General features: G+C 39.8%; 1 protein-coding gene across 13 annotated transcripts in view; it reads left to right on the top strand.

Moving 5' to 3' along the window:
* The window catches only part of PLCG2 (phospholipase C gamma 2), a 62,380-nt gene extending 37,771 nt beyond the window's left edge, over nt 1-24,609 (top strand). For 12 of the 13 annotated variants that reach the window (XM_040075467.2, XM_040075464.2, XM_040075466.2 and 9 more), the window contains 19 exons: nt 1,310-1,414; nt 1,640-1,729; nt 2,240-2,418; nt 2,806-3,006; nt 4,261-4,380; nt 5,405-5,585; nt 6,808-6,876; nt 7,987-8,096; nt 8,917-9,013; nt 9,945-10,011; nt 10,264-10,421; nt 13,063-13,165; nt 14,116-14,325; nt 14,913-15,058; nt 16,065-16,179; nt 17,336-17,503; nt 17,808-17,896; nt 21,250-21,434; nt 22,215-24,609. In XM_040075467.2, the coding sequence (XP_039931401.1) occupies nt 1,310-1,414; nt 1,640-1,729; nt 2,240-2,418; nt 2,806-3,006; nt 4,261-4,380; nt 5,405-5,585; nt 6,808-6,876; nt 7,987-8,096; nt 8,917-9,013; nt 9,945-10,011; nt 10,264-10,421; nt 13,063-13,165; nt 14,116-14,325; nt 14,913-15,058; nt 16,065-16,179; nt 17,336-17,503; nt 17,808-17,896; nt 21,250-21,434; nt 22,215-22,257 (2,436 nt within the window). In that variant the 3' untranslated portion in view covers nt 22,258-24,609. Of the gene's footprint in view, nt 1-1,309; nt 1,415-1,639; nt 1,730-2,239; nt 2,419-2,805; nt 3,007-4,260; nt 4,381-5,404; nt 5,586-6,807; nt 6,877-7,986; nt 8,097-8,916; nt 9,014-9,944; nt 10,012-10,263; nt 10,422-13,062; nt 13,166-14,115; nt 14,326-14,912; nt 15,059-16,064; nt 16,180-17,335; nt 17,504-17,807; nt 17,897-21,249; nt 21,435-22,214 lie in introns of those variants that run through there. The other variant, XR_009208216.1, reaches the window with a different exon arrangement.
* Nucleotides 24,610-24,935: the final 326 nt, after the last annotated feature.

The following is a 24,935-nucleotide window of genomic DNA, read 5'->3' as shown; positions in this document are numbered from 1 at the left end:
GAGCTACTTGTGAAACAGAGGCACTGCTCTGAGAAGGCAGCCCCTGTTAGTGTCAGACCTTGTGGGAAGTGCAGGTGTTTTATGAGTTCTCTTGTGAAACAACAACACAACCAAAAGAAGATTTCTCAGATTGAAACTGTGGTAGAACTTTTCAAATGGCAAAAACTGGTGAAGAATCTCAGGGCTGCTCATGATCTCTGTAGTAAAATAATAATTACTTTTGTCCATGCTTCTGTTTTCTTGCTCTTGTAATAGTTTTGCACCCTATGTATTAGACGTCTGAATGGAGGAAATAAGGGTAGATAGGTATAAGAATATGCTCTTGAATGTAAGATTGGAAATAACAGAACCCACTAAAGGCAGAAAAGTTCTGTGCTTAAGTTTTTGGGGATTTTTTTTTTGTTCTCTGCACACTTCCTGTTGTTTCCTGCAGAGTAGAGAGGCACATGATTAATAACATGACAGATCTGATTTAAAGGGAATTACAAGCTATTATGAGTGTGCACAAGAGAGCGTCCATATCACTCTGTGCTGTCTAAAAGAACATTGACGAGTCTTTAAATAGATCAGCACCTGCCAGTGAGTTGGTTGTGGTTTTTGGCTTTTGTTTGGAAAATGCTGTCAGTAAACAGTCAAAGGCAACACCTACTTCACTGGCCTGTGAGATTTTTCAGATAGGCCTGTCAAATTGAAATCAGCCAAGAGTAGGCTGTGCAGAACTGAATGTGGTTGAGGTCTGATATGAGATGGTTAATTCCATCATTAACTGCAGATAAGTAATTAATACTGCCTGTGGCCCCTTGAGACACTTCTGTGAACACTCTAAAGAAAGTAGAACTTGACCCTTTTTTTCATAAAGGATTTCCCTTGTACTCATTTTTCTCGTAAAAGGGGGAATTCCTCATTCATTTTAATTCCTTATCTTTTTCCTTTTGTTTTGATTTTTGTTCCTTATGTGCTACTTCCTGCAGAAGGATTCCTGTTTATCCTTATTTCTTTGTATGTGCCACTTCATGTTTTCTGTTCTCCAAAGAATGGTGAGATCTTATCAAACTACTTGTTTCTTCACTGCTTCAATGATACCTCTACTAGTTTTTTTTTTAACCTTTATTATGGGATCTAAATTTTAAAGAAAGGAGTTCCAGTGCTGTTGTTCCTTGTGGAACAGCTGCTGTTATGACAATGACAGAAGGTGGCTGAGCAATGGAGGCAGACATTTCCAGTAACACTGAGTGTGCTGAAACATTGTGACCAATTTTATGTGTTAATCTCTCTGAGTCGATTTTTTTTTTTTTTCCTGTTTTTTAAGCACAAAAAACTGGGGCCAAAGGGAGACATTGATGTGAACTTGGAAGAAAAGAAAGAAGAAAAGAAGCAACAAGGAGAACTTTACATGTGGGACACAATAGAACAGGTATTATTTCTGTGATGTCTGCTACAGGTTGTTTCAGTTCTGTAATACTGAAAATTTAGATTAATTTTCTTAATACTTCCGTAAATAATATTGTCAGTTGAACAGGTGTTGATGAGGGGAGGAAAGTATTATTTTTTTTATTGTTGTACTCTGTTTTGAGATTGTGGTTGAGAGTGGTTAGTGAGTTTCCCTCTGTTAATGGTTTTAATATCTCCCAACTTTCAGAAATGGACTCGACACTACTGTGCTATTGCTGATGAAAAGCTTTCCTTCAGTGATGATATAGAACAGAGCGCTGATGAAGATTCATCAAAGGTGATGGCTCTGTTCTATTGTTTAAACATGTTCTTTTTATTATTTTAATGTCTACAGATGTGTATTTTTTATGCTGATGAAATGGTAGACGTTCTGTATCAGATAAGTGTGGGGATAAAAAAAAACTATAAAAGGATCTTTGCCATGGTCAACTTTAGTTAACCTTATTTTTAATAAAATAACTTTTTCCCTTGGTTTGTGGAGGCCTTGAAGGAGGAGTACAAGGACAATGAAATATAACTTCAGTACTTCTGTGCACTGTCTTTTAGGTATTACTTCTATTCTCAAACTAAGCAGAACAAACTAATGTGTATTGTGTTACTAACGTTATTTGGCTGTTGTGGATGGTAAAGCAGGGTGATTATAAAGGCGATTGGCTGGAGAGCTCAGGCCTAGGAAGAGCTGAAATCCTGAAATAGTAGATTGTTATATATCACCAATAACAAGTACTTAGTTTCAAAGCCATAAAATTAGAAATACGCTATAAAAAGTTCTTATTTTCTGGTCTAGGAGGTGAAACGAACTGAACTGCACTTAAAAGAGAAATGGTTCCATGGGAAAATGAAAGGGGGGAGAACAACTGCTGAGAAACTGCTCCAGGAATATTGTGCTGAAATGGGTGGCAAGGATGGGACATTCCTGGTGAGGGAAAGTGAAGCTTTCCCTGATGATTACACCTTGTCATTCTGGTATGGTCATTGTCATAAAAATTTAATGGGGGATTTGTTTGTCTGGGTTTGGTGTTTTCTTTTTTCTTCTGGTTGGAACATTACAAGGAGTAGTGTCAGATGGATTTCTGACCCAGAGAGCTGTCAGAGCAAATTCTGCAGAATACGCTTATTAAATTTAAGATTTTTAAACTGCTGTCGGTTGAAAAGGACTATTTTTGGTCCTGTAGCCTCCCTTGTCAGAATGTTTGTTGCTTGTTACTTTGGCTGTTTTGTGAGATGACACAGATTTCTTGCCTCTTCACAAGCTCCCCAGGCAGTTGACCGGGAATGGGTGGGGAAATGCTTCAAAAGAAGAAAATCTGTTCCAAACCCTGTATTTCCCTTATGCCCCCTCTACTCCTTCAGGAGGTCAGGCAGAGTCCAGCACTGCCGGATCCGTTCCACCAGCGACGGGGACACTGTGAAATATTACCTGACAGACAACCTCACCTTTGACAGCATCTATGATCTCATCCAACACTACAAGGAGGCCCACCTGCGATGTGCTGAGTTCGAGCTGCGCCTCACCGACGCCGTGCCCAACCCCAGCCCTCACGAGACCAAAGAGTATGTACAGGAGCCAAGCACGGCTCCCACGTCAGTGTCCTTGCCTTGCTTTAGGTGGGCTTTTGCATAGAAGATTCCCTGGGTTCAGGAGCACACTTCAGTGTTGCTTGTCCTTGGAAGTTTGAGGAATAGGCTTCCTGAAAGATGCCGAGGGAGAACACTTGCTTTGTGTGAACCTGGCACAACAAAGAGTGGTTACTGGGAAATTTCCAATTTCCAAGCAGCAACTGGAAGAGCAGTGAGAACTGTAATGCTGTGGAAGTGTGCCAGTTCTTCCTTTATCTGTGCAGTGTTTTACAACACCCAGTGGGTCGGGTTGGATGTTTAGTACTTGGCTGTGGTTTGGCAGCTAAGTGGTCCTGGTCTGTGCCTTCTGGAAGCTCTGTTACTGGGGCAGCGAGCCCAAAGAGCTACATTTGCCTAACCACGCCCTCCACCTCACCCTGTCAGAGCTGCTTGAGCTGACTTCCCCCCTTGTGATAGGAACTAAACATGGTGTTTATTTCTAGCTGGTATTTGTCTGCCAGAGATCCTGGGCAGAGCTTGCCCTGTTACCACTGCCCTTTGTTCTGTTTTCTTTGCAGTGGGCAAAAGTAAATCTTTTCATGTAAAGTAATAATCTGAGACTTTAAAATTCTTGGGTTTTTTTGCCCCGCTGGGGTATGGGAGGCACTGACCACCCATAGATAACTTTGGAAGCCAGTGAGAGGGGAAGGAGAATTTAAGCGTTAGGCTTTCCTGCCTTTCTGCCTAAACTGGAGATACACTGCCACTGTAAGTGGCCAGAGCTTCACTGAAGGCACATTGAACCCAAGATAGGTCCACCCCTATGATGAAATATCAAATCAAGCTCCTAATAAAAATTAAAATCCCTAGTGTCTTTCTTTTGTCTGTGTTTAGGCTTTATCTTAAATTTACTGTGTTAAAATGGAATAAATACTGAAAACTGAATGGCAGACTAAAAGCAGGATGAAGTGCCTTTGTTTCGGGAACAAATGCAGATTTATGTTTTATGATTTCAGACAGACACAGTGTTCTGATTTATTCTTGATGCTTTCATCCAAAATAAACTGCTGTCTTACAATGTTTTGTAATAAACTGCTGTCATAGGTGCCAAGGTGGGGAAAATCTAATGCATAATTTTTCTTAGAATGTTTGAAACTCTGTTGTTAGTAGTGCTGTCTGTTATTCTCTGTAAATGACATTTGACAAGCCTTGTAAGGCTTTGCCCATTCTGGTTTTTCACTGTTGCAGTTGGTACTATAACAACTTGAGTCGGGGTGAGGCAGAAGACATGCTCATGCGAATTCCTCGGGATGGAGCCTTTCTCATTAGAAAGAGAGATGAGCCTGATTCTTTTGCCATGACTTTCAGGTAAGAAAAGACAGATAGGACTACCTTCCCTAGCAGCCCAACAATATTCTGGCTTTTCTTTTTTTTTAAAAAAACAATGGTCTTTTTAGAGTCATTGCTGTTCTTGCTTTCAAACTTTGAATAATTAGCGTGCTTCATCTGTGTAGCAGGTCCATGTATAAGAGTGTGTGCACGAGTTGATTTGTGACTGGCCTGAACATTTATGCTTTTATAAAGATTGTTTGAGCACCAGCTGTCCCGTTCCTCCCATACAGAACTATGGGTGGCCCCTTTCATTTGCCGGCACTCCTTGCTAAAGAGTGTTATTTTGAAGTTTCCTCCAAAACTGCAGTGCAGGTGCAGGTTCATCAATGATTCTATGTCCTTATCCCCTAGAAATCCTGACCTGTCATAAACTGAAATGTCAAAGTGAAATTGGCTCCTCTTGCCAAGGGAAATAGTTTTGAACAGATTAGTGGTTCTTATAAAAACATTAATGAGATATATAGAATTGTGGCATTCTGCATCATGCCTTCAGATCAAATTGTGTTTCTCTTGAAAATGCAGCTTAGCAACATACAAAGTTGCTTACTTACATGCCTTATTGTATATTGAACATGGCCAAAATTCCCCAGTCTCCTGTGTCCTTTGGGGTGAAGTTTTCTGCTGTTACCAAGGTGGACATTGAAGTAACTGGTGCTGCAGCATCTCAATAAAACCATTTCACACCAGGGAAAACAAGAAGTACCAAAACTTCAGCAGCTTGTAAAGAGTGTAGGGATCTTTTTGGATGGGATGGTTGTCAATGGATGGTTTTACTGCATTTATCAATGCAAACATAAAAGATTTTTATTTCTTTAAAACCTGATTTCTGTAGCTATCAAAATGATTCTAATAATCATAATAATCGGATAAAAGAGGCTTTGTTGGAGAGAGAAGTAATTTCACAGGACAAAGGCGCACGAAGCAGCTCTGGTGCAGTGCAGAGCCCTGCTGCTCTCCTGTGAGCACTGACACCTTGCCCAGCTGTGCCCTTGTTCCGCAGGGCGGAGGGGAAGGTGAAGCATTTCCGAATCCAGCAGGAGGGGCGGCACTTCGTGCTGGGAACCTCGGCATACTTTGAGAGCTTGGTGGAGCTGGTCACCTACTACGAGAAGCACCCCCTGTACAGGAAGATGAAGCTGCGCTACCCCGTGACAGAGGAGCTGCTGGAGCGCTACAGCACGGTACTGGGATGGACTGGGATGGATTGGGGGGCTGGGCTGGCCTCTGGCTCTGATATTGGATCTCTGGGGGAGGTTAAGCAGGTCACTTTCTATGAAACTGAGATGGCTATACTGACTTCTCTCACAAAGGTGTGAAGAACAGCTTCATCTTTGATAGAAAGCCAACTCTTGTCTTCCCTATGATTTGATTAGAGAAGCCCCACTCTGTACTGGGGGTCGTTGCCCTACTAAAATGAGATTTTGATAATAGCCTTGCCTGAAGTTGGCCCTGTCTTCTATTGCTGAAGTGGGCAGTGGTCTTAAAATGGTTGTGCAGATGGCAATTGCTAAGAGCTTCAGAAAAAAAATGAAATATTCTGCTCTGCTTCTCACTCTGAACATTTCAGGGATGGTATCCTACTACCTTCTGTGGTAAAAGGTACCTCTGAAAGCTCACTCTGAGGTAAGCATGAGGACGTCTCTCCAGGAGACTTGCCTCTAGCCATTGACTAAACTAGGAGCCTAGATAATTAGCTGAGGATAAAGGGCTACTTTCTGGATGGATGCCTTTCATTTTGAGGGAGTTTTGCTTTGGAAAGCCTGAGGTGCTGTCTTCACTTTTCAATATATGTCTTTTAGAAGCTGCAGGAAACTACATCTGGCAGGTCTGAGGAAATCAAAACCTGGGGATTTTGATTTTTCTGGGGAGACTAAAAGGGACTAAAAAGATTTTAGACCTCAGGATTTTTTATAATGTTGCCTATAGCAAAGGTTCTGTATCTTAGGACTGGGTTCAAATGGAATCACAAGGAGAGGATAAAATGAAAAATATGACTCTGTGTAGTGTTGTAGAGTTATCTAATAGTGAAACCAATACTGGTACTAAAGTACTGTAACACAGAAATCATAAGTGCAGGTTTTTCTTTTCTGGTTGCACATAGAAGAGTACTCACAATCAAAAAACCTTTTGACTGATGAAAAGATACCTTTATGAGGCATTGCTGATTCATTAGGTTTTACTGCTCATTAAACTGAGGCATAGACAGATTAAATAACACACTCATCTTCAGTTATGCTCAACTCTAGAAGTGAGCAAAACAGAGGTGTCTGGCTTCCCTTCTCTTCTGTTGGCCTATGTGCTGTCAAAAAAGTGGGTCCAGAATAAATGTTCTATGAACATGAAGTACTTTTATAATTTTTTGATTCCTGAAACTTGATTATTTTTTTTCTTTCTCGTTTTTAGGAAAAAGATATTAATTCCCTCTATGAAGTCAAGATGTATGTGGAGCCCAGTGAAATCACCCCCACAGTGGTATGCATATAGAAAGATGGTCACACTTTCTGTAGACTTCTGAAAATGAGACTAGTTGGTTTCCTATTGGCAGTAATAAGAAGAATTGAAAGCATCAGGCTGCTTGATCTAGGGTGAACTGGACAACAGAAATTGAAAGGGTGTGACCTTTTTCTAGCCCCTCTTTAAAATTTGTACCCACACGTTTTCTTGTGTGTGAATCCTTTAGTGATTTATTCAGACTGGGAATTTGGGCACTTTCTGCCCTTGGGTCTGTGGAGGTGGTTTGGTGGGTCCCCAAATTAAATATCTGTGAGAGGGTTCAATTTGAGAAGGTCACATCTTCATGGAAAGAAAATACAACATGAAAATTTCTGTGTCTGTTGGTATCTGTGCATTCTTGTTCCATTAGCAAACATGTTCTGCATGCACACGTAAGTGCAGAGTTCATTTGTGGGCTTTCTATAAAAATTTGGTGCCTTTGGTCTATTAATGAGTTATTAGAATTTTTATCCTTCCTATACTGTTTTAAAAATAAGTGTCCCAGCAAACATTTGTAAATGCTCATGAAAATCACCTGCTTGTAAATTTGGTGACTGTAATTCTTTTTAAGTCTTTTTGACCAGTGAATTTGTATTGCTGCTGGAGCATTTGGGTAGTAGTAAATTCAAGATAAAGGTTTAGCTCATCCTGCTAAAACTGCACATCTTCCTGAGGGAATGTGACCAGCAGGATAGATGATGTGGTTTTGAAGTGGGGGTTTTGTAGGCACCTAAGCCTGAAAACTCCAAATGCCTATGAATATATGTTATAAAAATAGAGGATTTATATGTCACTTTTGGTTTTTTTTAATTATTTGTTTTATGTTTTCTACCTTAATTATGTTGCAGCACCCAGCACAGATTTTATGTTTTCTTCTTTTTCTAAGCTGATACTTGAAGAAATACAAAAGTAGCATCACTTACTTCCACCAATAGATGTCACTCTGGAACTTCAGCATTTTGTTTTCTAAGCTTCGTAACAACAACAAAAAAGTCCAATCCTCCCTATTTTTTTTGTTTTAAGATTGCATTATTGATTATTTTATGACCTGTCCCCCCAGATGATCCTTTTGCTCTGTTTCTATTAAAGCCTCAGAGAACAGTGAAGGCCTTGTATGACTACAGAGCCAAAAGGAGTGATGAATTGAGCTTCTCTCGAGGAGCTTTGATTCATAATGTCACAAAGGAAACTGGAGGCTGGTAAGGACAAAGATTCCTCCTGGGAGAACTTCTGGTGACTTACTAGATGGAGGAAAAAATGAGCTTTGAGTAGTAGTTTTTAAAAGCTGTCTGTTGTCTGATTGCTGCTTATTAACTGTGCCCTTATAAATCTTTATGCCAGTGCATTAAAAAAAAACCAAAACAACAACGAAACACAAAATCCCCTAATCTTCAATTCTCCTTTCTTGTCTTTTTCATTTTTCTATCCCACAGCAATAACCTCAGCCTGCAGAACCTCCATAGCCTGGTATATCCCATATTTTTTTCCAGTACTACATCCATCCTTCCTGAACATTTGTGTGTTCTGGGAAGTCATTGCAATCATTGCTCTACCTCTGTCCTTGCTCTGCTAAGCATTTCTCAGGAATCAAACCCGCCTTTTTTAGTGTTCTGTACAGTCTTCTTTCATAAGAGGTTTTCTTTTTTAGCTGGCTTGTAAATTGCTTGGAAAGCTTGGGGATCTAATGTTTCCCTGTAGTTTCTACAGGGTAATCAACCACATAATAGTATTTTTAGTACTGGAGGGGGAAAAAGCCTCTTAAGTCATTAATTGCAGTTTACAGTAACTGTAATCCCTCTGAAATCATCTGTTACTACAGTTAATGATCACTTTGTTAGAGCTCTTAGCTACTTCATCATTTATATTTTTGGTGATAGCCAGCTAGACAATCTAGTGTGGGGTGTTAATGAACAATTTCTTGGGGAATATTGCTTCATTAATGGCCTTTTGAAGCTCTTTAACTTTTTTTTTTTTTTTTTTTTTTCCCTTCATTCTCTTTACTTTTCTGTTTAAATTCAGGTGGAAGGGGGATTATGGAGAAAAAGTCCAACATTATTTTCCATCTAATTATGTTGAAGATCTGTCATCTGATAACTCTGCAGAGCTTGAAAATCAGGTGAGGGTTACGGTTTGTCCACTGCATTTCCTTGGCAACCTACTGGAAGTGGAAGTCTGGTTTATTCCCTCAGAATTCCATGTGCTGTGTTTGAGAGAGCAGAACAGAGGGATGAATGCATTCCTCATTGTTCTCTGCTGCTGAATATTTTTGTCAGGACATCCCTTGCTGAAAGCTGTTTAAGGAGAGATATCTTGTGTTGGAAGTGACCCCCATGTGTCTATGATTTTTTGGTAGCTGAATTGGTGAGGTTTTAGGAGATCCTGGTTGTTTCCTGCCAACAAAAATCATAAACAGTTTAGATTTTTCATAGTGTGGCTAAATAATAATGTGCCTGAAACTTAACTAGTTTTTCTGTATAATCACTGTCTTAATATTTGCAAATAAGAAAATTATATGTCCAAACACACCTTGCTAGTCATTTGACTCTCCATTATCAATTTTTTACGCATAAAGGAATCCTGTTTGTCAAAAGACTCTAAAAAATCTGGTCCTGTGTCTTGGACAAAGAGCTCTTGAACAAAAGAAAACAGAACTGAACAGTAATAAGTTTTGACATTTTTGAATTTCAAAAATAAAACTTTGAATTCTTTTGTTCTTGTGAAGCGCTTCCAGTGATTGTCCAGAAGTCTTTGGAGAAAACCATAAGTATTACATTTCCTCCCCCCTGGTTATTGTAACCTTAAGCAGACTTGAAAAATGAACAGTTGTGTCAGGACAGAAGCTACTACAAAGTAGTCTTGTTTTGACTGCTCTCACTGGAGAGATTCTTGTGTGTTTTTTAGATATGAAAACAGGCTTTGAAACGTTATAGTGAGCCTGCTTTCAGTAAAGCTGAGATTAGATTGAATGGTGCACTTTTATTATTTGTTAATGTCCTGTGCATGTTCACTCAAGAGGTTTAGGGTCAGATTTAACTCATGTTTTTCAGATCATTGAGGACAACCCCCTGGGCTCTCTGTGTCGTGGCATCCTGGTGCTCAATACGTACAACGTTGGTGTGTATTTTCTGATGCTTATGTATGGACTTCTGACCTTTCTCTATTGAGTAGACTCTTTTATGTTTAGCAGGAGAGATTTAAAAAAAACCAAACCAAACCCTTCAAACACCTACTTGTAATAATATAACCAGCAGAATTAATATGTTGAAACTTCATAATACTAAATGCTGCAATATATCAACAATGACACCTTAGAAAAAGAGCTGTGGGATTTCAGTATAAATTTCTTGCTATGATATTACCTAACAGTGAAAATGCCACAAGGGAAACACAAAAAGCCTTTTGTCTTCATTCTGGAACCTAAGAATCCAGAAGATCCGTGTGTTGAGTTTGCAACTGATAAAGTAGAAGAACTCTTTGAATGGTACCAAAGTATCCGTGAGATCACTTGGAAAACAGCAGAAGAGGTATTGCTGCAAATTTATCCATTGTTTTAATAATGAACTGCTATAAATTTACAATATTTTTTGTCTTTGGTTGCCCTATACTGCTAAATATTGCTCTCACATGGTTTTTCACCCTCTTGCATATTGCTGTTTGTTCATTTTGTTGATGCTGTGCATCCTGTTCCATAACCTCTCTGGGGAATAGTACATGAATTAGCATTTTATGGAAACTGATGTTAACAGGAGTTTTCCAGCAGAGTACTGTTTGTGTTGCACCCTGTCCCACAGTGAAGTGTGCTTGGTAGGCCAGAGTGGATGCCACTCCAGTTTTCCATCTGCTCACACTGGTTCATCCCAGTGTTAATCAGCAGAATCTCTGATATCAGAGTCTTCTTTTCAGAGCTGTGAATCCACCAGTGAGGATGTGTGAAATCTGAGCTGCCATTCCCTAAGCTCTTCTTATCCTCTCTGCTAACTCTGTTTTCCAGGGAATGCAGTGGCACTGACAGAGGATTGTTTGGCTAAAACTTTATTTGTAACTAATAACCACATTCTGGATTTCCCAGTCCTTCAACAGTAGTATTTCCAAATACTTGCCTAAAGAGTCAAGGATTCTGTCTAAATTTAGCTTCTATGTCCCTCTGCTGCCACTTAGACATTCTTCGGGACTTGCTTTTCCTGTTTGGATGTACTAATTTACCTCCCTGTAATATTTTCTAGTATTTAAGAAGTCTCTGACTTCACCAAAAAGTCCTTGCTTTGGCTGTGCTTAAGGATACTCTATTTTGGGTTGCTTTTATTTACCTTTTATTGTTAAGTGGGTGATATGGTTGATGGAAAACATGTTTCAGTATCATGTTGGCTCATGTTGTTTATCTGCCATATGGAATGGAAGTGCTCTGAGGGTTGTCCTGATCCTGTTTAAAGTGGGCAAGTTGATGTCTTAAGCAGAGGACTGTAAATACAGCAAGGGGAAAAGCAACAGGAGCTGTTGACCTATTGCTGGGGGAGGACAGATACAGTTCTTGTGCCAGGCTTTCATTTAGAAGTAAAAATGAGAAAAAGAGAAACATGACCTAAAAGAAGTGTCTCCAAATTGAATGTTTTTATGCTACAACAATGGCTCTTCAGGAGCCTGGCAGCTTTTTCTCTCTCTGTACAGTTGGAGAAGTATTAAACAGTCTGTGTTCAAAGATGCTTTAAAACTCATTTCTGTCAGTTGGGAGGCTTTTCTCACAGCGTGGCCTCTCCAAAGTTCACATGATAGACTGACTGCTGCATGGGGAGGGGATGAAGAGGAGGAAAGGCCCTTGTTGCCAGTACAGTTAACAGGCTGAATTTTGGGGAAGGAAAAAGCACAGTGAGTTAAGACTGTGCTACAACGTGATAGAGGGGGATTTTTAAAGGAGTTTGGTTTTGGGCAATGTCTGTTATGCACAAAAAATAAAACTAAGCTGCGTGTCTCTTGTAATCTCTGCTCAGCACTGGCACTTGCCATGCTCCCTGGGCTGGCTGTTCCTTGCTCTCCTGCTTGGTTATCTCTAGAGGGCTCTGGCTAGAAATGAGCCCAAAAGTGCCACCAAAAAAAGATCTTTTGCTGCTCAGAGCTCTGATCACTGTTGTGTAATGTCTGGAAACTGTGGTGGATCACTAAGTGCAATGAGGTTTGTAAAGCTTTTTTTCAAGGTTATTTCCAAGTCTAAACACTGAATTCTTCTTTGTTTTTCTTAGACTTCAATGAATAATCCCTGGTTCAGTGAGATATTCTGGAAACCCATGGCTCCCTAGTTCTGATTTTCATTCCTTTTATGTTTGTCTTGTTCAGGGAATTCTTTTGGAAGGCTTCCTGATTGCTGCTGCTTCATGATCTTTTGTGCCAAAGCTAATCACTGTTCAGTATGGGACTCTTCTAACATGTTTTATCCTGTAGCTGCTTCTTATGCCTGAAAAGCCTCCAGCCCAAATGTCTCCACTCAGGACCTGTCTTGCTGCTTTTAGCAGTTCCCAGTCTTTGCTGGCAGGGAACACTGCTCAGCTTCCTCAGAGCAGGTGCTTGCAAACGTGGAAGTTGAGAGAGTGGGTTTGGTACTGGGGATTTCAACGAGCTTGCACATGATTTTCCATACAGAACATGATGGGTTTGGTGCACAAATAGAAAACGACATAGGAACGATGCTCAAGGGTTTGAATTTCACTGTTTAGGAGTTACTAACAAGACTTTAAGTTCTGCCAAGGATTATAAATAGATACAGAAACACTTTACTACCCTTTGCATTTTTTCTGCATACATTTGCATTTATATGAGGTATAGGGTTAAAAATGTAACTAAAAATGAGTTGAGTAGAGCCACATTAAAAGAAAAAAAAAGTGTTGCCAGGATTTTGAGCATGACGGGTCAGGGAAGAACTGAAACCCTTGCTTATAAAACAGCAGCTTTCTCCCCACCAAAAAGCCCCCTAAAAGTACATCCCCAACTAAACCTCACCATTTGGTTATTACCTGTTCTCTGCTGGGTCTGAAAGTGTATTACATCTGTGCAAGTGTATAAGGTATCTCATAGGAATCTGGGCACCAAAATTGGCATTCATTAGAGTGCACCCTGGAGCTACTGTGCCATAATACTCAGTGTTCCTATAACCTAAAACTTTGTTATGTTTTCCAGGAAAACAGGAGGAAATACTGGGAAAAGAATCAGTTAATTGCTATTGAATTATCTGATCTTGTAATCTACTGCAAGCCAACAAGCAAAACCAAGGACAATTTAGGTATTGTCTTTAATATTACATCTGATTTTTACCCTTTCTACTGTCCTTACAGATGTTAGCTGGGATTTTAGCTCTGGAGATAAAATCTGTCCTATTGGAAAACAAAGTTCTGCTTCACCCAGGCAGTTTTCAAAAGCACTTTGAAATTGTACACCAGGGAACTTGGTGGTGTTCATCCATCACAAAAGAACTGTCAGAAATTTTAATTAGTTAACTAGAGACACCCTCTCAGATAAATATTCCATGGGGAAGCTCACTAGTTATGTGTCAATTGACTTTTTTGAGATTAAAAACTCTGGCTGAACACTTGTGATTTGTTTGTGAAAAACCTTCATAAATTGGTTTACTGTGCATTTTTAAATTTTACTGTAAGAACATGTTTGCCAGGAGTAAGCTGTTGGAATGATGTATGGCTTCATAATATAACTAGGCCTGTGTAAGTGCAGCTGTGCATTCTGACACTGAAATATGTACTTTTTATTCTAGTTTTTTGTCATTGCTGCTGGAGAAGCCAGCAAATGTGCCCTCTTTCTTTAAGTTTCTTTGCAAATGTTTTTAATAAGCTGTCACTACATTTAAGACATTATAATTATAGTCATTTTTTGAGACACTGGCTAACCCTGGCTCACCCTTTCTTCTCTCCATTTAGACCCGGGAAAAGATGTCTCATTTAAATATGTGTTATAGTGATCAGAAGTACATTATTAGCAATGATGAGATGAGAACATGACTGCAGGCTCTTATCTGCCCTCCTGTAAAGCGTGTGGCAGGAAGGCAATTTTAACTTTCAGGCTTGATTTTCAACCACTTTGCTGTGTCTGCCTGTGGCAATTATTGCATTAAAGGACAAGGCAAAACAAAGTAAAACAAAGTGTTGCTGAAAATACAGTATAAACGTCCACTTTTTTCTTCCCTTGGTAACCACTCTTCTTCCTCCTACCTCCGTGTAGACAATCCTGATTTCAGAGAAATCCGTTCTTTTGTGGAAACCAAGGCGGAGAGCATAGTTAAGCAAAAGCCCCTGGAGCTGTTGAAGTACAACCTGAAGGGCCTGACCCGTGTCTATCCCAAAGGACAGAGGGTTGACTCATCCAACTATGACCCATTTCGCCTCTGGCTTTGTGGTTCCCAGATGGTGGCTCTGAACTTCCAAACTCCAGGTAATTTTCCCTTGGAAAAAGAATCTAATCCACCTTCTGTTTCACTGTAAATGAGCCCCTTTATGGCTCTTCTGCCCTTCTAATCACCACCCTAATTATTTGAACTTCTCTGCAAGAAGCGTGTTTGAAGTTTGCTTTTTAATGCGTGGGTTGCCATCTAGAGCTGAGCCCCAGAAACAGGTCTCTAAAAGCCCTGTCTCTGAGCCTAACTGCCCCCAAGCCCTAAAAGATTTTTTTCACCTTTGTTCTCTTTGTGGTAAGCAAACAGATATTTACAGTGAGTTTCAGATGGATGAATGGTTGTGCAGCCACAGGGAAGGCTCTATTCCGCTTCCTGGTGAGGGCCAGCTAGTGTGTGATAGACTACTCGGAAGCTAATTGGGATGGAGATGGGTTTTTTTGGGATTAGAATTGGTGAAGAATGGCCTGTCAGATTCAGTTACTGAAGGAGCTGAGTCTCCCATCTTTGCAGCTCTTTCTGATGAAGTGGTGACCAGAAAGAATGGCAGAGAGGAGCCATTAATCTGCTATTTCCTTAGCTTTATTCCAGGGGATCTCGTGTTGTGACTGTTTAACTGTCTCCCCAGATAAGTACATGCAATTGAACCATGCCCTGTTCTCCCTGAATGGACGCACTGGCTACGTGCTGCAGCCAGAGAGCATGAGAAATGAGGAGTATGACCCAATGCCAAATGACTCCAAGAGGAAATTGCAGATGATTATGACAGTGAGGGTAAATCTCTTTTATAAATTGTTTTTTTATAAGTCATAAATATCGATAAAACTAAAAATAAAGCTATTATGTTTCAGAGCAAATCTGACAGATTGTCAAAATACTGTTTTGAAATGTCAGTGTGTGTGAGAATAAAACTAACTTCACTGGTTCCTGAAAAGACATACATGTCTTTATCATGCTAATGAAGAACGTGCTCTAGGACTGAAAACACAATCCTGGGATGATTTTGTGTAGTTGCTAATAAATACATCAAATGAACTAACTTGAATTTCCAATCAAATGAGTTCTTAGTAGAAGGGTCCTGTTGGAGATTGATTAGCAGCAGACTAACTAGTTCAGGGATTTTGAGTGTGAAAGAAAGATATTTGTAATGAAATATAGAAACTAAACAGAAAACCTAATAAGCTAATCCCCCACTTCATATTGAACACACTATGACTTAATCTGAATGTCATTCTCATTTTTCTTCAAGAGATGAGTTTATCATTGGAAAATGTTACCATCTTGACTGGGTGCCAAACAGGGTTGAACTTGTTTCTGTTCTCAGTTGCTATGCAGCAAGACAGGTTCTTTAAAAGAATGTTTTCTGAGAAAGAAGAAACACATTAATTACTCTTCACTACAGTTTAAAGGTGAGGTAAACAGGGCCTGTGAATGCAAAGCAGAAATGTCTTGAAATGGGTATGTAATAAACATAGAAGAAAGATACAAAACTTGTGCTACGGGCCTGGCCTGGAGCTGCACACTGTGTGTAATGAATGTCAGCTACAGTTTCCCTTTTTTTTTTTTTTCTTACAATGAAAATCATTGAGTTACCCAGACTATGGGAGGTATTGTTATTGGTGGCACAGATAATACATGCAAACATATTCGAGAGAGAATGTGTGCTTTTCCACATTCTATGGTTTTTTTCCCCCTCTAGTTCTGTCAGCTGCCTTCTGTTCAGCAGCAATGATGCCAAGTTTCCTTTGGAGGTGGTTATAATTTACAGTTGCTTTTGCAGGTTTTAGGTGCTCGTCATCTCCCTAAACTTGGTAGAAGCATCGCCTGTCCCTTTGTAGAGGTTGAAATTTGTGGGGCTGAATATGATAACAACAAATTCAAGACAACAGTTGTGAGTGAGTATCTGTGGGTTTCTGTGTTGCAGGGATATGGTTCTGCTTCCAGTGTACTTAAATAAAGAGAGCAGAGGATGAACATTACAGGAGGAATAAGTTAACTATAGCTCTGGACGGATGAATCACAAAGGCTTGTTCCCTTGCTTATCTTGGGGCCTGTTAATTTGAGAAACTTCAATGTGTATTAAATTTAGAAAAAAACAGTACTGTTGTGGTTTGGAAAAAAAAAAAATAGTCCCATTCTATAATGTTGTTGCCCATGCATAAGTTTGGGTATTTGCATATTTTAAAAAATTACTGTCTTGAGAGTGCCTCCAACAGTGCTAGTCAGTTCCCAAAAGTCTGGCCCAAATGGGGAGTTACTACTGTGAGCTCCAGACTGTTTATTTAAACTGAGGTTCTAAGACTGGCATCCCCTTGTAGATAGCCTGGCTGTATAGGGCTGTAAAATAGTTTAAATTGAAATGCATCAGAAGTTTGATCAAAACTTAGTCCTGGGGAGTTCTGGATAAGGAATGTGTTTGGTGTACATGAACATAAGTGTGCTGAAATGGGGCAATATTTCAGCCACTTCATATTTCATCATTTAGTGTTTCTGGACGTAACAGTGTTCCTCTGGTAAAAAACAGGCTTTGGCTATGACTATCCAAACCAGTGATACCAGTGGAAAATAAACACACCATCAGGAGCAGAATGTGCACTGTGGCTCCTCAGTACTTCAGAGAAGATGATTATGATTTAAACTTTCTGCAGGAGGTGACCAAGTCGTTAGAGAGCAAACTTCCTGGCTGTGTCACATATACCAAATCTCGATGTTCTGTACATAACTACAAAAATTGGGCCAAGGTACATGAGTTTTCCTAGAGCTTATCCTTGGATATGGAGCATGAGGCTTATGAACATGATAAATTAATTAGCTTTTTCTTTGCTTTACAAATACATGTCCAAAGGGTTTGATATCCCTTCCAAGTTTCCTCCCACCCCCACCACCAAGTAAACAAATAGAAACTTTCTGAAGCAAGGTTACAACACGAGGCAGATGGTAAATAGGATTTTTGGGCTTCTACACCCCTAGAAAATGTCCTGGGATACATATTCATATGTGAATGAAGTGAAATTATTGCCTCATACTGCAAATGTTTCCTTTTCATTACAGATGACAATGGCCTTAATCCAATTTGGGCACCTTATGCAGAGCAAGTGAAATTTGAAATTTATGACCCAAATCTGGCGTTCCTGCGCTTTGTTGTTTATGAGGAGGATATGTTCAGTGATCCCAATTTCTTAGCACATGCAACTTTTCCCATCAAAGGAATCAAATCAGGTGAGATCAGTGGTTTTAATGAGGTTCTGTTGAGCATTATTGTACTCTGCCTTCCTCTCTGATTCCACACTCCCTCCCGCCTCCATGAAGCTCCTTCCTCTGCCTTTAGTTTTCAAGATTTCCTCTGCCTTTAGTTTGTCTTACTTTTAGTTTTTCATTTCACCAGATGTGAAATCAGGTGTTTCTCAATTTTGCTAGTCTTGCCTTTTGCTTTTCTGCAATCGCCAATGTTCATTTCTGTGACTGCAAGCTCCCCCTTGATGGACTCTATAACTGCCCTTTGTTTGTCTTCCCCCTGCCCCAGGTTTCAGGTCAGTTCCTCTCAAGAATGGCTACAGTGAAGATATCGAGCTGGCCTCTCTTCTGGTGCACTGTGAGACACAACAAGTTCTGGTGAGGAGCACTGGGGTTTGCTGTGTGCACTTAATGTATCTGTTACCAGTTCTTTGTGGAAATCAGGAACTGAGGATTGTTTTCTGTTCTGTGTCTGATGTGGTGTTGTCAGGCATTTCTTCTGCAGGTACTGGGGAAGACAAATAGAACAAATTGAGTTACTCTCCCTCTGGGCGGACAGATTACACGGTTGTTAAAAGAAATAATGCACAAACAAAGCCTCATTACCTCCAATAGTTTCTGCTCTAACAGCATGGTCGTTGTCTTTCTTTGTTAACTGACTGATGCCATGCAAAGCTAGTTAAAATCAGCTTTGGCTTCATAGATTAGTCTTTTTTTTAAAGGTCCTACATAAAAAGAAATCACTTCAGCAATACAAGATAGTAATTTCTCCCAGTATTTCATTAAAATAAACAACCCATCAAGCAGAAGACATGTCTTAAAGAACATTCCCTAAAGAACTGCTCCTCTGCTCTTTTTAAGCCCCTCTAAACACCTACTTGAAGTAGTAGTATTTTAAAACACATAGGGGAAATATAATGATGCTCATGAATCTGGGCATTAAAGCAGCTGATCTGTGAACAGTGTTTGTTGTTGTTCCAAGGGCACTGCTGTGTATGTTGATTTCTCTGACTCTTTCTCAATAATATATTATGTAATTTAAATACACTTGTGATATGATGAAAGTTTAAAGATGCTTCTGGGAAGTGGCTGTTTTAGGGTGCTGGAAAGCACCCTTCTGATTCAGAGAAAAAAAAAGGTTCAACTTCTTATTTGTAGTCTGTCAACCCTTTCAGGCCCACGCTGCACTTCACACCAGTTACATTATTTTTCTGATTGAAACATCACAAGCTTCTGTGAACTCTAAGTCGTTATGTCTCTGGAGGGATTTGTGCCTGCAGTTGCATACACTGAACTGGAAATTTCTGCATTCAGTCACATTGTTTTTCCCAAAGGAGTGGAAGCTTTTATCAAACATCTTTTGTGGAGGTTTTTACGAAGTCACCTTATAACACTGGATGTAAAATGACAGTGTGTGCAATGACAGTGTTTGAGAGCTGTGGTAGGTTCTTGTAAGCTCCTTCTGTGGGCCAGCCAAGGGTTCTGAGAGCTGAGAGGATTAGAAGCTGAGACCAGGGGGGTGTGTGTGAAGAGGAGACCTATATCCTTGCAAGATAATATTTAAATTGTTCATATTTCATGGACTCAAGTCATATAGGGGAGGCCTGGTAAACTGCTGGTTTTGGGCTTACTGCCTTTGAGAAAACTGACAAAGTCACCATTGCTGAGCATGGACATCACTTGTGGATGCATTGCAAATCCCTCCTGCCGTGGTTTCTCTCCAGGAATCCAGATCATTATTTGCCTGGGGCAGGAGCAGCTCTAAGTGTTGTTCATAGCAGCAGTCTGTCCCCCAATCTGTCAGCACCGACTCCTTTGAAAGGAGCACATTTCACACTCTAGAATCCCCTTCTGCCTCTTAAGCCAGATGAAGATGCAGCTCAGCTCGGTGTTTTTACAATGTTTGGTGGTAATGCAGTGGCAGCACAACTTCCAAAATCTTCCTTTTGTTTGGCAGCCTGCAACAGACCCAGACTCACCACAGTTGTCAACTCTAGAATTTTTGCCAGATCACTCAAGAAGCAGCAGAAAAGATCAAGGCTGCCTGTGTTCCTCTGCTTCTTTTTAGAAAGTGATGGCCTTTCATAAAATAATACCATTTAGTAACAGGCCTGTTTATGTACACAGCCCATCTGCATGTGCTTGGAGGTAAAATACAAAATTATAATGAGGAATTACAGATGGATGTGGAGTTTATCAGGAATAGTAAAGCAAAAATACTGTAGACATAAGCATGCACATTTGTGAATTATTATGTGAGTCCTTATATAGTTCCTGTACAACTTAAACAGGTTTTTGATATTGTAGGAATTGTACTATACTGCGGTGGTTGTTGCACTTAAAAACATGTCTTATTTGCTTGAAAATTGATTTACTTCCTTCAGAAAGTGCATGTATTTCTTCAGCTTTTTTCTGACTGCAGTCAGCCTCAATGGTGTATACATTCTTGACTTAAAGATTGAAGTGGACATCTTAAAATGCAGTTTAAGCTGCACCTTTGTGGATACATTCATTTACAAGAACTAACAGTGGTACATATGCATCTTGATGGTTACACCTGCAAATTGATAATTAGCAATCTGCATTTCCTTTGTGATTTGGGAATACACAGTTTCCTACCCCTTTACAAACAGAAATTAAATGAATCACTCTTTAAATCTTAATCAGTAGCATAGCACTGAGGCTGTTTCAGTTGCTCCAAGCCCTGCCTGCATAGGAATGTGTATCAGCAGGAAAAAAGGTTTAGGGAAGGATCTTGTTGCTGTAACTGAAACCCCTTGGGTAAGTTGCTAAGCTATCAATTTTCCTAGAGCTGAACTGAATGCAGAAAGAGGCATTCTTATTAGTATGCTGCCTCTGAAAATGTTTGGATTTATTACATTTATTGATTGCATGTCATTTCTTGTAGAAGGAGTATCTTGTTTTGCTCCTGATGTGAAAATTAAGACTTCAGCCCTGCCAGTTCTATTCCCCACTAGTAACTCTATAAAGAGGCAGCTTTTGCATGCAAAGTTTTGAAGTATTAAAATAATTTGAAGTCGTAAAGGAAACCATGATGATTGTTTATGGCTGTGGAATATTTTGAGACCTTCTCCTCTGGGCCACAATGGAAACTCAGACCTACTCAGTTCCTTTGCAAGTACTGAATTGCCATAGTTATATGGAAATACAGGATCTGTCCTTCTCTCTTGACCACCTGAGTACTTGCTACTGTAAAGGGTCCTATTTACCAGTCAGTACTTTGACTTCTAGTCTACATTTCAATAGAAAATGCCCAGACATGTCACTTTGTCACATGATACACAAATATGATGGAAGAGCCGAAACATAAAGATTTAAAAAATGTATTTTTAATATTATTATAATCTGATAAACCATAGTGATATACTATTTTCTGTTCTTTCCTCAACAGACTAACATGCTCTATTAGGGAAAAGTATTCCAATGGAAGTACTTAGATACACAGATTTTGTCACCTGTGCTAGAATGTCCCTGATGCCCCTGTCAGGCTGGTCATAGTGTGGGGCTGAGGGGTTTTTTTAGTACTTTCTAAGTTAGTTTGTTTCCAGAAACATTCCAGGAACATCCTATCAAAGGAATTTTATAAAATGTTCCATGCAGTTATTAAAACGTGGTTAGGAAAGCAAACTCACCCCCAAACTCTGTTGATTCTGTGTCATTTTGGGAATGCATTTTCCAAAATTACCCTGATTTCCAATATTCCTTTGAAGGAAAGTGAAGAAGAGCTTTATTCCTCATGTCGACAGCTTCGGAAGCGCCAGGAGGAGCTGAATACCCAGCTGTTCCTCTATGACACCCACATGAACCTGAGGAACCCCAACAGGGATGCCATCCTGAAAGAATTCAACGTCAACGAGCACAAACTACAGATTTATCAAGAGACTTGCAACCGCAGGTGGGTTGGTGATCATTCTCCCTTCCAAGGCAGCTCTGTCTAGACAGGATTTATGGTAAGGAAACTCAGATGTATCAAAGGGCACATCTAAAGAGTGGTGAGGGTAGAATGAGCTTGTCTGCAATGAGGAAGGGCTGTAGAGAAGCCAGGCTGGGTCTCAAGCCACTAGAGGCCAGCAGAAGCTGTGGAATGTGTGCTGAGTGAAATCTCCGTTGCAGGGATCACAGTGACACTTGTAATCCTGTCAGGTTTTGTACCCCTCTCTCCTGCTTTCCTGAAGGAAGGCCTGGAAGTATATACAGACAAATAAATAAACCTCTTCACTCTTGCTACACTATCAGAGTTACGTCCTTGGAAATGTCATGCACATATGAGATATGTGGGAAGAGATACACAAACCACAAAAGATAAAACCAGTATTGAGCTGTAGCAGCACAGCATTGTCAGTTCAGTGTCAGTGCATTCTCCAGAGCTCAGGGGAACGTTCCTTCTCCTTTGCTGCCACCTTTGGGCTGGGTGTGAGGGAGATAGAGGGAGGCTTCATGTACCAAGAGGAAGTTTTGAGTAGATCTTAAGACTTTAAATATTCTTGTCTTTTTTTGTGTATGCTGAACAGCTGCATGAATCACTTGTTTACTCCCATTTATTGAGGGAAAAAACCTGCAGTGCTCATTGCTGATACATTACTTGCCATTGGTATCCAAGTACACTGAATTTGATACTGTTTTCCTCTGAGAAATTCCTATTAGGCTTGACTTTTTCTTTTTCTTTTCCCTTAAGATTAAAGGAGAAGAAAGTCAGTAACAGCAAATTCTACTCTTAGAGCCCGTCATTCTTTGATGTGTGCTTTATGGTGCAATTCAGGAAGAGATGAATTTATCCTGATCATCCTACTCAGTGATGGCCTCATCAGATGGAATGACTCGAAGAAGAGAAGGAAGAGGAAATACGGATTTCCTTTATAATTTCTTCTAAGAAAAACTATTTTAATACCCAATAATTTATATTCTGTACAAAGCATACCCTCTGTGCAGGCCAGAACTTCCATGCATTCAAGATTTTTAAAACTAGAGGATGTAGTTGGATGGACCTCACTTCTCATTATGAATACCTGAAGTACAAATCATCTCCTCTGTGTGGTTACACAGGCTGTAGATAAGACAGTCACATTTGCATGCATGGAATCACACCACTTTAACAACCTGGCTCCTCAAGATTAACTAGTAGTGAGCTTTTAATTTATTAAATGCTGTAAAAGCACTTCTACACCAGCATTGTCATGTTATGTATGTTACAGTCCTCAAGACAGCAGATTGTGCTGCTGATACTGTGTAAAATATTTTGGGCAGCTATTGTCTCTTATTAAAAAAAATCCTGTTACATTTTTGAGAACAAGATATGTTAATTTTGTTGAAAGCAAATACCCTCTGGGACTGTAGTTGTGTTTTTCCTGTTGAACTCTCTTTACAGGTTTAAGAAAGGAGCAACGTGTGAACTTCTATTCATAGCCCCCATGAACTTCTGTTCACAGCCTCGAGGCGCTGGAAGGGAAAGATATGCAGTAGTAGATATCTGTTTGTTTGCAGAAAGGGAAGGTACTTAAAATTCTGAGAAGCACTTACTTTTGTACAGTATCATTTCTACAAATCCTTTCAGCTGCTAATGTGCTTAGAAATGAATTTTTAAATGAACTGTCAATTTTTAATCTTGCAATCCTGCGTAGATGATAGTCAAATGATAGTGTTCTGTAAATGCAGACCGTTTTCCCAAAATGTAACTAATCCAAGAATGACAGTGTGCACAAATATAGAGGTACATCCTTCTGGTGCCTTTAATCAAATCAAGAACATGAGGCTGTGGATGAGAATACTTGTTAGATTAGCAAGTGGTTTTTTCTGCCAGAGCAGAACTAAAGGCCTTCGATGGAAGATTTAACAGCAGTTGTCATAATTTGTGTTTGTGTTGGTCCTTTGCGCTAGTGCTGTATTGTTGCCATCGCATTCCTGGTTGTCTTACCTCTACATGGGATGAGTTTTGCTATCTATATTCCCAGCTTTAATGTTCAAATGTGTGCAGAGGAGTTCAGTTTTCGGAGTGACTGCCTGAGGCACAAAATGCTGCTTCCACAGAGCTGTACCTCTGATCACAGAGGACTTGCACGGATTTGGGATTCATGGCCTGATGCAGCTGCCTCAGCAATTTTCAGTTTCTCTTGCTCCCCACGCTGCGACTTTTGTTGTTTCTAGAGGCGCTTAATTGATGCCATTGTGCATTCACAGATGATGGTTTGAGGAACCCCCTTGAAGTTTTAGCTATTCTGTAAACACAATCTTGTCTCAGAGATGAAAGTGTTATAATAGTGTATCCCACAATGGGGTGGCATTTGTAAATTTTTTATTATAAAGAAATTAATTACTAATCACCCAGCTGAAAACCAGAGAAAAGTTGAAGGCAATTCTCTGCTTTTCATCCTCCTTCCTGAAATCTCTCCAGTACCCAGCTGTAATTGACGTGTTCAAGGATTAGATGGATGTAAACCCTGCTCAAACTATGGAAAAAAAAAACAAAACACCACATCAACTGTGGATTTGGAAGGTGGAGCTGCAACCTAGACTGTTGTATAGAGCTGGTTTAATCTTCATTATCCAGGTCTGGATTATTCTGCCCCTCAGAATTCTTTTTAAGCTTAGTTCCAGAGCAAACTCAACCAAACTATTTGTCCTGGCTTCCTCCAGTGGTGTGTGTATTCCTGACACAGCACAGCCCATGTGATGGACAGAAGTGTGGATCCCTCATGCTGCTCTTGTGCAAATATTTAAGAATTAATTCATTTTGTAGTCCTTTGTAAAGTCCTGTGCATTCTCCACTCACTCATAGTGTCAGGAGTTGTAAGAGGCGCTCCATCAGTATTTATACAAATGCATTTTGTTTTACAGTAAGACTTTTCCCCAGACTATGATACACTGTGTGCAGAATGAAAATACTGCAGTGACTCTTCTGCTGACTTGCAAGGCTGTGTTCTAACTCTTCTCTTGGTTCTTGCATTCCGTGTTTTATCTCCAAAACCTCACCTCTCAGTTCTTCCTTGGGGCAGACTCTGTACCAATTTCATCACAGTTGCAACTGTTTGAGTATGAAAGTAGGTTTGAATGTGTGTGCTAATTTTTTTAATCCAGGAGGGAAAAAAAAATATAAATTTTTGAAGTTAACAATTGTTAAATTGTTACATTCTTATAGAAAGTGTTTTAAATCATTGAAATAACTTATTTTAATAAATAATTTTTGATATCTCACACTGATGTGAACGATGCCAGGTGCTTCTTTGTTTAAGCATTGCTCGTTGAATTTCATGACTTTTGCCAGTCATTTAAGACAGTGAGTTCTTATTGAAAAGGGATCTGCTGGTGTGCTATGGTGTGCTCTGCTAGAGGTTGGAAGAAGGGCATTTCTGTGTTTTTAAGATGAACTGACTTAATGATTGTTTCAGTAGACATGATTATG

The sequence above is a fragment of the Hirundo rustica genome, chromosome 11 (assembly GCF_015227805.2).
Source record: "Hirundo rustica isolate bHirRus1 chromosome 11, bHirRus1.pri.v3, whole genome shotgun sequence".
NCBI classification, from domain to species: Eukaryota; Metazoa; Chordata; class Aves; order Passeriformes; family Hirundinidae; genus Hirundo; species Hirundo rustica.
This window is presented reverse-complemented; position numbering and strand designations above follow the sequence as displayed.